At 40.3% G+C, this 10,847-nt stretch overlaps 2 protein-coding genes across 2 annotated transcripts; one reads left to right on the forward strand and one right to left on the reverse strand.

Moving 5' to 3' along the window:
• Positions 1-59: 59 nt before the first annotated feature.
• Positions 60-4,887, forward strand: LOC142937365 (amine sulfotransferase-like). Its single transcript, XM_076080240.1, has 7 exons — positions 60-1,454; positions 1,538-1,702; positions 2,865-3,073; positions 3,168-3,294; positions 3,572-3,666; positions 3,868-4,042; positions 4,167-4,887. Exons 2-7 carry the CDS (start codon positions 1,549-1,551, stop codon positions 4,283-4,285), a joined length of 879 nt encoding a protein of 292 aa, XP_075936355.1. The 5' UTR covers positions 60-1,454; positions 1,538-1,548; the 3' UTR covers positions 4,286-4,887.
• Positions 4,888-5,418: 531 nt separating this feature from the next.
• Positions 5,419-8,025, reverse strand: myl12.1 (myosin, light chain 12, genome duplicate 1). The gene is made up of 4 exons (XM_076080242.1): positions 7,883-8,025; positions 6,418-6,618; positions 6,065-6,226; positions 5,419-5,967 (listed from the first exon to the last, which is right to left on the reverse strand). The coding sequence occupies exons 2-4, from the start codon at positions 6,599-6,601 to the stop codon at positions 5,795-5,797; spliced, it is 519 nt and encodes a 172-aa protein (XP_075936357.1). The 5' UTR covers positions 6,602-6,618; positions 7,883-8,025; the 3' UTR covers positions 5,419-5,794.
• Positions 8,026-10,847: the final 2,822 nt, after the last annotated feature.

The following is a 10,847-nucleotide window of genomic DNA, read 5'->3' on the forward strand; positions in this document are numbered from 1 at the left end:
TGGACGTTTTACGCTTCACGCCGATTCGAATCTTTACCGACAGCATTAGAAGGCAGCACCGTTCAGCATGAGTTTTTTTGTTATTTAGACAATAGAGGGCAACATAACCCATTTAATAACTGCACAATCTCACCCAACTTTATAATTACTAAGTCACAGTATAATATGTCACAAAAATGTCAGAAAATAGTCATGATATTGTATGCCATAAAAAACAGAGATAAGAGAAGTCATAAAAAACTCATGGTGTAGTCTGCCATAAAAAAACATGTAAAATGAACTATAGATTGTATATTTTTGCCAATGTATCTTTCTGTGAGTGTGAATGATGTGTGCAAGGTGTCTGTGTGTATGCAAATACGTGTTTGCCATGACGAGGAGACATTCAGTTGTCGGCTTCTTTGGGTGAACTGCATATTGACTTCAGCTCATTACATAAAGAGCCAGGATGCTTCATCATCCCCAAACCGGCCACAACAGCACCCTTCCCTGGACCAACTGAATCTCTGGCCATACTGATGGTTTTTATTCTACTGGACGTAGTAGGCTACGGCTGGCCTGACTATTTACTTAATCATGTTTTCTCCCTTTTTTACTCTCCTTTTTGTACCTGCAAAGGGGAGTAATTTATTGTAATTTGGTTTAATTTATTTCTTCAAGTTAGATCTGTTTCTTCTGAGGTTTGACTTGTAATAAAATGTCCTAGTCAATCGCGCCTTAAAAAGCCATAGTATAGCATGTCGAAAAAAGTCATAAAAAATGCATGGATATGATCCTGATGTTCAAGCGGTAAGGATAGTTTTCACCCATGCGGTCCGGTTTCGACTCGCGGTATGGGAATTTGATTTTAAGCTGATATAGAAAACAAATCAAAGAGTTATAGTATAAGCATGCAGTGCATGGGGGCCAGGGACGTCTTCCCCGGGCTTTGAAGCCCCTTCACATCCTGTGGAGCCCCCCCCCCCCCAACTGGACACACACACCCTCTTCCCAGTCCACTGTGGAAAATTTCAAAACACACCAATTTACACAATTTCAAATACTTGCCAATCATCAGCTGGCACATGCACACATCTACGTTACTGGCATGTGCAATTATCTGACATCTGAGCCTACAGCCATGCCAGCAGCTTTGTGAGGCAGGTAGCAGCTACAATTTAAATCTGAGTCACACAATAAAACAGGGTTCAACCAGGGTTTGAAACCGCTCCAATGTGAACTCTTTTTCCCACCACATGTACCTGGTGCACAGAACGTGTTCCTCTTGTATGTACCTGGTGCACAGAACGTGTTCCTCTTGTTTACCCTTGGTAAACGCAAGACTAAACAAGTTGTGAAACAAGTTGTGGACCGGAACAATGCTCTAACACACACGTCTTCACGTCTTCACTCCTCAGTGGGGAAAAGGCTGCAGTGGATCCCTTCAAGTGCTTCTCTTGACTTGTTCACCTGCTGTAAGTAGGAACATATCAAACTTAATACACATATTTAAGAATACTAAGAAGACTTGCATGAATTCACTCTCATGTACATTTAGTTTTAGCATCCATGGATTCTCTGAACCTAGTGAGCCCTTACTTGTTCAAGTACAAAAGGAGGAACTTTCTGGTCAAGGACGAATTGCGACCAACAGGCCTTGATGCTCTGCAGCATTTTGAGATCCGTCCCACTGACATCTTCCTCGTCACGTACCCCAAGTCAGGTCAGTTGTTTTCTATAACTTTCTGCTAAATTCGACACTTTTACAGCTTTTTTATCAAACAACTGTTACCTCCAAAGTTTCCTTCAGAATAGCTGGGGGAGTCCCCACGCTAGATCAGGGTCAAAAGTCTGAACTGAAAAAAAAACGACCTGAAAGTGAAAAAAATATTTGAATCTGAAAATATAAAATCTGAAACGGAAAAATATAAGACCTCGAATATCAAAATCTATATGAAAGTGAAAAATGAAAAAGAAAAATGTATTCAAAAAATTCCAGAACTGAATCAAAATTATATTCAACCCCAAAAAAAATTTCATTCACTTATTTTTATTTTGAATACATTGCTGTATTTTTCAATGTTGTTCAAGGTTCAAATTGTCCGCTGGTTTATCGTTGGTTTCTAGAGCCTTCAAGTATTTTCAAAGGAATGGCAAGCATGTTTTCTCAAGTCAACCTTCGCTAAGCCCCGCCCCTCAAGCGCAGACTGGCCAATTATAGCGCAGAAACTCTTCTGCGCGATAGACACTCGCAGCCGTGTAAGATTTTTTAAAACTTTGTGTCATTATCAGAATACGTCAGCACATCATTAACTAGCACTGAAGGTGTACTGGATGTATACAGATGGCGTTTTCACTTTTTAATGATTGTTACTGTGAATACAGACATAACCGGCTTTACAGGAACAGAGTTGTTCCTGTAAAGGAACAACTCCTGTCATTGTCTTCTGTCTTGAACTCCAGGTGATGTGGTGGTTCACTTTAACACTGTGATCTGTAGCTTTAGCTTCTATCTTTATCTTTTGAACCTTTTTTCACTGCTGAGTCAGTTTCACATCCTGGATATTTCCCTCAAACACATATTGCAGACCTTCTGTCGGCTTTTCTGAAATTGCTTTTTTGTTTTTCCAAATATTAGATACTATTTTGTCTAGCTAAACCTAGTGCAGTTGAATACAACAAACTGTCATGAAGGTTAAAATGTTCAGTTTGAAACTGTTTTGTAGAGCTGCTGATTTTACTTGTAGTTCATGGTGCTGACAGGTGTTTCTATATTGTTTATTATTTGCACCACATACAATGATGGTAACAGAAACAGGCTGGTCTGGTATGTTCTTTTTCTTCTGTTGTATTTAAAACATCCTATATTTTATTTGACTCTGCAGGTACAATATGGATGCAGCAGATCCTGGTTCAGATCATGGATGCTGCACACCCTGAATCGGCAGAAGATGCCACCAACAGGTCAAGAGTTCCTTGGCTGGAGGGGAGAACTGCGGACAACCCTTTCAGAGAAAGGACTGATCCTCGAGTCTTTCGCTCGCATCTCCCCCCCGACATGTTACCTCAGGGGGTGAAAGCCAAACAAATCAAGGTAATTTACAATATTCGATTCAATTCAAGCGTTGATTTAAGCATCCGCCTGTAGCCGAATTCACAAAATACGTATATGTTTTTTTTTGCTTTAGGTTGTGTATGTTTGGAGGAACCCCAAGGATGTCCTGGTGTCGCTCTATCACTTTGCCCACAGTTGGGTGTTGCTGGAAACACCTCAGAGCTTTGAGGATTTCTTTCAGCAGTTCCTGGATGGTGACGGTAGGTTCAGTATTATGGGGTTCCTTAAGTACATCAGAGTAAGAACACAGAACAGAATCATTGTTGAACAACTCTGTTTTTGCATCTACTCGTGTAGGATGGTTGAAATGAGGTATTTCACTTTTCAAATAAAACATCTGTTTGTGTATCTCACTTTATCTTTGTAAGGTTAGTATTTAGTTAAGTTTTAGAAAACAAACATTAACATCATACAATACCAGCAAGTATCACTCACCTTTAGTTTTCAGCGCTGACACACAAATCTTTTCTCCAACAGTTTACATGGGATCATGGTTTGATCACATCCGTGATTATCACAACGCACGAGACCAACTGAACATCTGTTTTGTGCAATATGAGAACATGTTGAAGGTTAGGAATCTTCTTTTTTCTATTGTTTTTTTTATAGAACTTGACCTTGATAAAAGTATATAAATGAGTTGAGCACTGTAGCAATGATTAACTAATGTGCATGGATGCAACAGCCATGAGGTAACAAAGACTTCCTGCAGATTTTGGATTTATGGGCCTTTCTGTTTTTGCACATATTGTATACACATCTTTGATTGACAGGACCTCAGAGGAGAAGTTGTGAAGCTTTGTGCCTTCCTGGGGAAAGATCTGACAGATGAAGCCATTGATCATGTTGTGGAGATGTCCACCTTTAAAAACATGAACACCAACCCCAAAGCAAACTACAAGGACTTGGTTGAAACCAACCGCTACAAGAAGAAAACCATGCGCAAAGGTTTGTTTCCACTACTTTTGTCATCATTTACAGAGAAGAAATGTACTTTTAATGATGGAAAATGACTAAGCAGCAGACAAGTACAGACGGGTACATCTCAGATTCTTTTTCCGTATCCGAACAGGTATAGCAGGTGACTGGAAAAATGTCTTCACAGTGGCCCAGAATGAAGATTTTGACAACGTGTTCGAGGAGAAGATGAGCAACTTGCCGCTGACCTGCATCTGGGAGATTAAAGAATAGCTCCTCTTAAAATCAGCCCGGCCCTCAAGTGGAGAGAGTCTCCCTCAACGTGTCCGCACGCTCACAAAAACAGTGTTTCACTCCCAAAGTGATTCTCTCTACACACTTGAACCTTTCTGTGCAGTGACTGGTGGAAACTGGCCTCCATCAGTCTGAAGTTCATTTTACAAACTGTCTCAGTGCTGATCACTGCGATTAGTTAAAAGGGTTAAACTTAAAGAAACCGTCCCTATGAAATGTCATGCAAAGATATACTTTTCTGAAATTCGAGTAAACTTACCCTTTAACACAAAGCCGAAACAAACGATCAGTTAACCATACAAGCAGGGCAATAGATCACTATAGTAATGTGTGCAGGGCCATAATCCTGTGTTTCTCCTTCTATCTAAAGCATGTAATGCTTGTACTAGGTCAATGTTTTAACCATTTATTTTCTCAAACTGCAGCATCTTTGTTTACCTCTATTTTGTCACCAAAGAGTTTTGAGTTCAAAGAACTTGTAGCTGAATATATGAATTATATACGCATGGTCATTGTGTTGATTTTACACCTCTCGTCTAGCCAGGGCTTTGATGAGCCATCAATAAATCCACCAGAAACAAGTGATGTGACTCTTTTTTCCCCAATTGGACGGTCAAGCATGAAGTTCAGCATGTGTCTTCAGTTGACACATCCTGTTCTACAAAAAAGATAAGATGTTTTGCATTGGAAGTGTACATTTTGAGCTTATGTAGATACTGCTGGTAAAGTAATTAAAACCTAATCATCATAGATGGGATCAACTGTATAATGCACGTCTAACAGCTCAGAGTCCTCACTTGTCTGTTAAATTAGGGTTTTTAATAATAAAACCACTTGATTCTCATGACAGAAACACTCAACGATGTTTAGGTGATCATAGTATTTCGACAGCTTTTCTTTTGAGTTGTTGCACCACAAAACAGCACCTTAGTTTTTAGTAACGGCAGTGTTCATTTGTTCTTACAGAAAGAATTCAGCTCGCGCTAGTCGGCACACGAATGAATTTAGCGAGGAGGTAGAGTCGACTTGTCGACTTGACAAGCACCCAAGGAAGGAAAAATGTGCACAAGCACCTTAGTTGTAAACAAAATAAAGACAGAATAATGCACCACTTATTTCAGTTGTCATTTATGGAAGGGAGAAAGTCAAAATACAACTTGATAGATGGCGTCATTTAAAAAGTTTATATTATAAAATGTAAAAAGTCAGCTAAACCTGATCACATGAATTGCAAAGACTTATCCCGTAGAGCTTCCAAGGTGCTGCCACTTCACATGACAGGAAAAACATTTTACAACCTATTTTTCCTCTTCTCATTAGAGATGTGTACATTTGGCAATACTGGAAGTTCACAACAAACAAGAGTGGATAGTTATTGCTTTGGTTTAGTTTAAAATGGGGTTGGTACTGGAAAGTTGACAAGCTGCACCGTGATCTAGCTGACGGAAGAGGAGAAGAGGGCGGAAAGAATTACGCTGGTATGGCTCTTTAATCGTCCTTGTCCTTGGCACCGTGCTTCAGGATGCGTGTGAACTCCACGTAGTTGAAGTTGCTTTTCTTGTCGATGGGGGCCTCTCTGAAGAGCTCGTCCACCTCCTCATCTGTAAACCGGTCACCCATTGTCGTGAGCAGCTCTCTGAGATAATCATCCTGGATAGAACCTGAGTGGAAAACAGTCAAATCAGATGAGGCAGCTTCATTTGTAAAAACACTTTTTAAACGCCGCTGCAATTTAAAGTGCTTTGTGTCTGAATTTACCTGTCCCCTCCTCATCGAAGCAAGCGAATGCATTTCTGATCACATCCTCGGGGTCTGTGCCATTGAGCTTCTCCCCAAACATGGTGAGGAACATGGTGAAGTTAATGGGTCCAGGAGCTTCCATCATCATCGCCTCCAGGTAATCCTCAGTTGGGTTTTTCCCTATAAATAGAGCCAGTTATGGTGCATTTAGTCTGAAGGGTTTCAACTACAGAAGTGGTTTAAGTACAAGTGACATTAACAACTGAACAGCGTAGGTGCACACCCACATGAATAAAGTGCAGAACTGCCTACAGAGATGTTTGATGATCTAGCCCTGAAGTAAAAACTGACTCAGAGACTCTCCTACTCACCAAGAGAGGCCAGCATGTCGTGAAGGTCCTCTTTGTCCACGAACCCATCACGGTTCTGGTCGATCATGTTGAAGGCCTCCTTGAACTCCTGGATCTGAGACTGGTCAAACATGGCGAAGACATTGGAAGTTGCGCGCTGAGGGCGCTTCTTCGTGGTCTTTCCCTTTGCTCTTTTGCTAGACATCTTGACTTTTGTTTGACCTGCGGAAAAAAATAAATGTTTATGTATACATGTTGCATTATAACAGGCAGGAGCTTACTTCTTAAGGAAGACGACCATTATCAAATGACAGTGTAAATACAATAAGGAGAGAGGAAAACGACATAATACTGGCCCAATAACAAAGCAAAAAGATGACACACGGAGACAATCTGATCAAAAGGTTATGTCGATCATAACGTTACTCAAAATAAGATTTTGTCATCCATGCCCCCAACTCAGTGGAAGGGCATTTAAATTATCTGGCAGTGATTCCCCAGCGTGGTGTCCCTCACTGAGCTATAAATGGAAATGTTCCCCAGCTTTCTAGGTTGATCAGCTCACTGGCTTCACTGAAGGCAGAAGAATTAGGATGTGAGAACAGATGCCCTTATCAGGCAATGTCTTGAATGAAGACGCTCTCCGACATTCACATCTGGATGTTGACACATGATGTTTTTGCCACTGGATGTTGCTGGAAAACGGGTCTCAAACAGACAGCGTGTGCTGCGTAGAGCTTTGCCTTGTATTGAGACACTGTTAATATGGTGACACGGCTCGATATTATCTACAAGATGAAGGTTCAGTGATACAAGTTTTAAAGTTAGTTAGGGCTGAACTTAATCATTCAGTGTATAAACTGACAATCATATGTTCCCAGTGTGACACTCAAATTGCTTCTTTTGTTACAATAACATAGAAAATAACCAATATGCAGATTATCATTATTATAATAAAAAAAAAACAGCAAATTCTAAAATCGAGAAAACAGAAAATAATTGTACTTATTGCAATACAGTTCTTTTCGCATTAAAACAGTTATTGTTTTACAGTTACAAAGCACTAATTATAAAGTTTTAAATGCCATCAAAACATTTACAGAAGAGTACAGAAAAGTAGCTTACATTAGAGTCTTAGGGACTTACTTAAGTTAGCGATGAGCACTTTCCTAAATGTAACGTGCAAAACCAAATAGTCATCCTCAACTTATCGTCATGTTAGTTTGTTTTAGGAACTCATTTTATTCCATTTCCTGGAGCTTTAGTAAGTACGTATACAGTTGCGGCCTAGCTTGAGTCATAATAAATTATTAGCCGCGAAGCTAACAGCTAGCCGTGTTTTCAGTGCAAAGTGGCACAATACCATAGTCAGACATACGGCATTCCTTTAAAATTGCATTATCAATTTGATATAGTGTCAGCAAAGCACTTATACTGTAGATAAGTGTGGTATGCAGAGAAATAAAGTCAAAACAGACAGTCTTACCTGACAACTACACGACACTCAGCTAGCCCCGATGCTGCTCTTTTCTCAACCACCGCCCTTCACTTCCTGATAATCATATTGGGTTCCGTACAGAACATTCAGATCAAACCAAGTGAGGAAAATAGGGGAGATCATCAAGCATGAAGCTATTATTACTCTCTTGAAAAACTATTTATGAGTTGTTTCGATCCGAATATTACGCTTACGTAATTCTTATTGAACTTACATTCTAAAACAGATCCTAATGTTATATTATTAACGGTATTAAAATACATAATGCTCCTTCACACCCCCGATGGAGGAAATGTAACTTCCACAAATACTCCCTTGCCTGCCTTGACATTCCTGGATATGCCCTTTTAAGGGAAGAAAGACACACATCGTCCTTTGCGCAATTAAGGGAAGGGAAAACTAAAATGACCCCCGTGGGAAACAAATGGGCGTTACTATGAATATGGCAAAATTATTCTTTATTTTATTTTGTTGTTGTTGATGCTGTTAATCTGACTCAAATACTTTCATAATTACATGCATCTCAGCTGGGTGCTATTTCTATATTTTCTAGTATGTGGCAGATGTCAGCTTGTTTATGTTGTTTGTACTATATTTATTACATTATATTTAGTGTAAAAATATGTATATGCTGCTTTCTCGGCCAGGTTTCTCTTGTAAAAAGAGAACTTAATTTCAATGGGACTTAACCTGATTGAGTAAAGTTAAAGAAAATAAAATCAAAAGGAAGTTCACACACTTAAACCAATACAATAGGGGGAAAAATGTTGATAGAAAGGATAATAATAGATACTGACTGCCCACCGTGGGTCAAACAACAGTTGGTCATTGCTGCAAAGGGAGGCTTAGTGCTGCCGAGCTTCTAAAGCAAGATTTTAAACTGTTGAGTCATGGGTTGAAACAAGCTGCGTTCTTTTTTGTCCAGTTGTCGTATCACTTTTAAAGTTGATAACAAAATGGCTGAACATATGGCATGAGTCACTTATAGGTATGCTATATGTTGGAACCAAACAAGTCACCAGTGTAGAGCTGCAGTCGTCCACAAATAACATGACTAGTGTTAATGATGGTAGGAGTTGAGTGATTAAAAGGCACAAACGAGCAGTGTTTATTATTATGTTGTAGCCAGTTTAAGAACAAATATAGATGCTGATTTAAATAGTGCCACAAAGCTAAGAAAAAGCTGTTTTTATCATTGGGTCCATCAATTAGAACAGCTCGCATACATCTGGAAATTAAACATTTCAATTCTGGGTCTAACTCATTTGATTACACACATTTCAAGTGGAGGCAAGCAAATGTTTTATATGCAAATGTAATACTTTCCAGTTGATCTCTTTGTATTTGTTCATGGTGGGCCTTGCTGAGTCAAATGTACAATAAAATGACATTATGTAGTGTCACGTTAAACCACTGGAGTGTGCTATAGCTTCAAATAAAAGCTCACCTTTTCTCAGCGATATTATAGACAGTTTCTTGAGGCCATTAACAGTTTATCTCAGCATGTTACCCAATCCTGTGTGAGAGCTCATTTAATTTGTTCATGTCTAGAACTGTTATCATTCAACATTCAAGTAGCTTCAATGTGTGGGAGTCATACTAAGCAGAGCATAAAAATACCCCAAATAGATCCCATGAGACATCCAAAGAGTTGGAATTTCCTGGACAGCTGAACCCAGTGACAGGGTGCTAACATGCATGTGATTCATTAAAACCGTATTTACTTGGACAAACAGACGAGTGGGGAATTCAATATAATAATACAACTCATCTGCATAAGGCCTCAAAATGACCACATAGTTGAAGTACCTTTCTGACTTCAACATTATACATTATAGCAGGGGTCACCAACCTTTTTTAAACTGAGAGCTACTTCAAGGGTACCGAGTAGGACGAAGGGCTACTTATTTGATACGAACTTCCTGAATAACAAAATTGCACAGATCACCTTAATAATAATAATAATAATATATGTGAAGAGACTGTTTGATCACATGTCAGTTAATTATTCCTCACAATAATTATTAATAATGATTTCCACAACAATGATGGTATAGCTAGACATACATATTTAAACATGCAACTTTTATTTCTGTTAATCTGTTTCAACATTTGAAAGTCAGAGGTATCACATCTCTGATATTTTTGTATCATCACATGATCAAAGCCGGTTACTTTTGCACATAGCGCCTGCTGGTGAATGATCCAGTGGTAATGTAGACATTTTGCGAAGTCTGGGTCACCTTTGCATTGCGCAATGAAGCCTGCATGCCGGCCCGTCATCGCGGGAGCCCCGTCTGTAGTCACCGACACCAGCTTTTCCAATGGTACCTTTTTCTCAACGAAGAAACTAGTAACCAGTCTTGTCTATAGCCGAGCGGGGGATCCAACCCTCCGAGGCGCGCGAGCGTCTTCGGGCGCCCGCGTTCAAACCTCTAGTCTGGGCCTTTTCGGTCGGATTGCGTTGCCTCGCCTCTACCCCCGCCACCCCTAAATTGTTGCCCCGCGGCCTGTTCCGTGGAATTACGGACCTGACGACGGGGTGCGCTCGCGGCGCGCGTCTGGCACCAACGGGATGCGCCCGCCATTCAGAACCAGAAAACCTAGTGCGGTGCAGCAGCCTCGTCCTGGCTGTCCGCCGTGCGCCTCCGGGTACCCAACTCTCTTAACTCTCTGCAAGCGTTTTTGATTAAAAAAGAACAGCAACTACAATTTTAGACGGAGCTCCATAATGACTAGTGCTATTTTTAGAACATGTCTTGCGGGCGACTCACGTGGTCCCTGCGGGCGACAGGGTGCCCGCGGGCACCGTGTTGGCTACCTCTGCATTATAGGCTTTACGGTAGTAGGGTGATTGTATTGGATTGTAATAGAGTACAATAGGATGAAGTCATCAGGGGACTGTGTTATCACGCTCGGAAGATATTCTTTTGAGTTTTTCCATGAAAAATTA

This window comes from Anarhichas minor, unplaced genomic scaffold, assembly GCF_050575085.1.
Source record: "Anarhichas minor isolate MPS153535 unplaced genomic scaffold, ASM5057508v1 ptg000074l, whole genome shotgun sequence".
Lineage (NCBI taxonomy): Eukaryota > Metazoa > Chordata > Actinopteri > Perciformes > Anarhichadidae > Anarhichas > Anarhichas minor.

Bases quoted from the DNA above. Each gene is read 5' to 3' on its own strand.
- LOC142937365 (XM_076080240.1), top strand. From the start codon at position 1,549: ATGGATTCTCTGAACCTAGTGAGCCCTTACTTGTTCAAGTACAAAAGG. The intron at 3,295-3,571 runs GTAGGTTCAGTA...TTTCTCCAACAG, and splicing joins GCAGTTCCTGGATGGTGACG to TTTACATGGGATCATGGTTT. The intron at 4,043-4,166 runs GTTTGTTTCCAC...GTATCCGAACAG, and splicing joins GAAGAAAACCATGCGCAAAG to GTATAGCAGGTGACTGGAAA.
- myl12.1 (XM_076080242.1), bottom strand. From the start codon at position 6,601: ATGTCTAGCAAAAGAGCAAAGGGAAAGACCACGAAGAAGCGCCCTCAG. The intron at 6,227-6,417 runs GTGAGTAGGAGA...CTCTATTTATAG, and splicing joins CGACATGCTGGCCTCTCTTG to GGAAAAACCCAACTGAGGAT. The intron at 5,968-6,064 runs GTAAATTCAGAC...TTTTCCACTCAG, and splicing joins CTTCGATGAGGAGGGGACAG to GTTCTATCCAGGATGATTAT.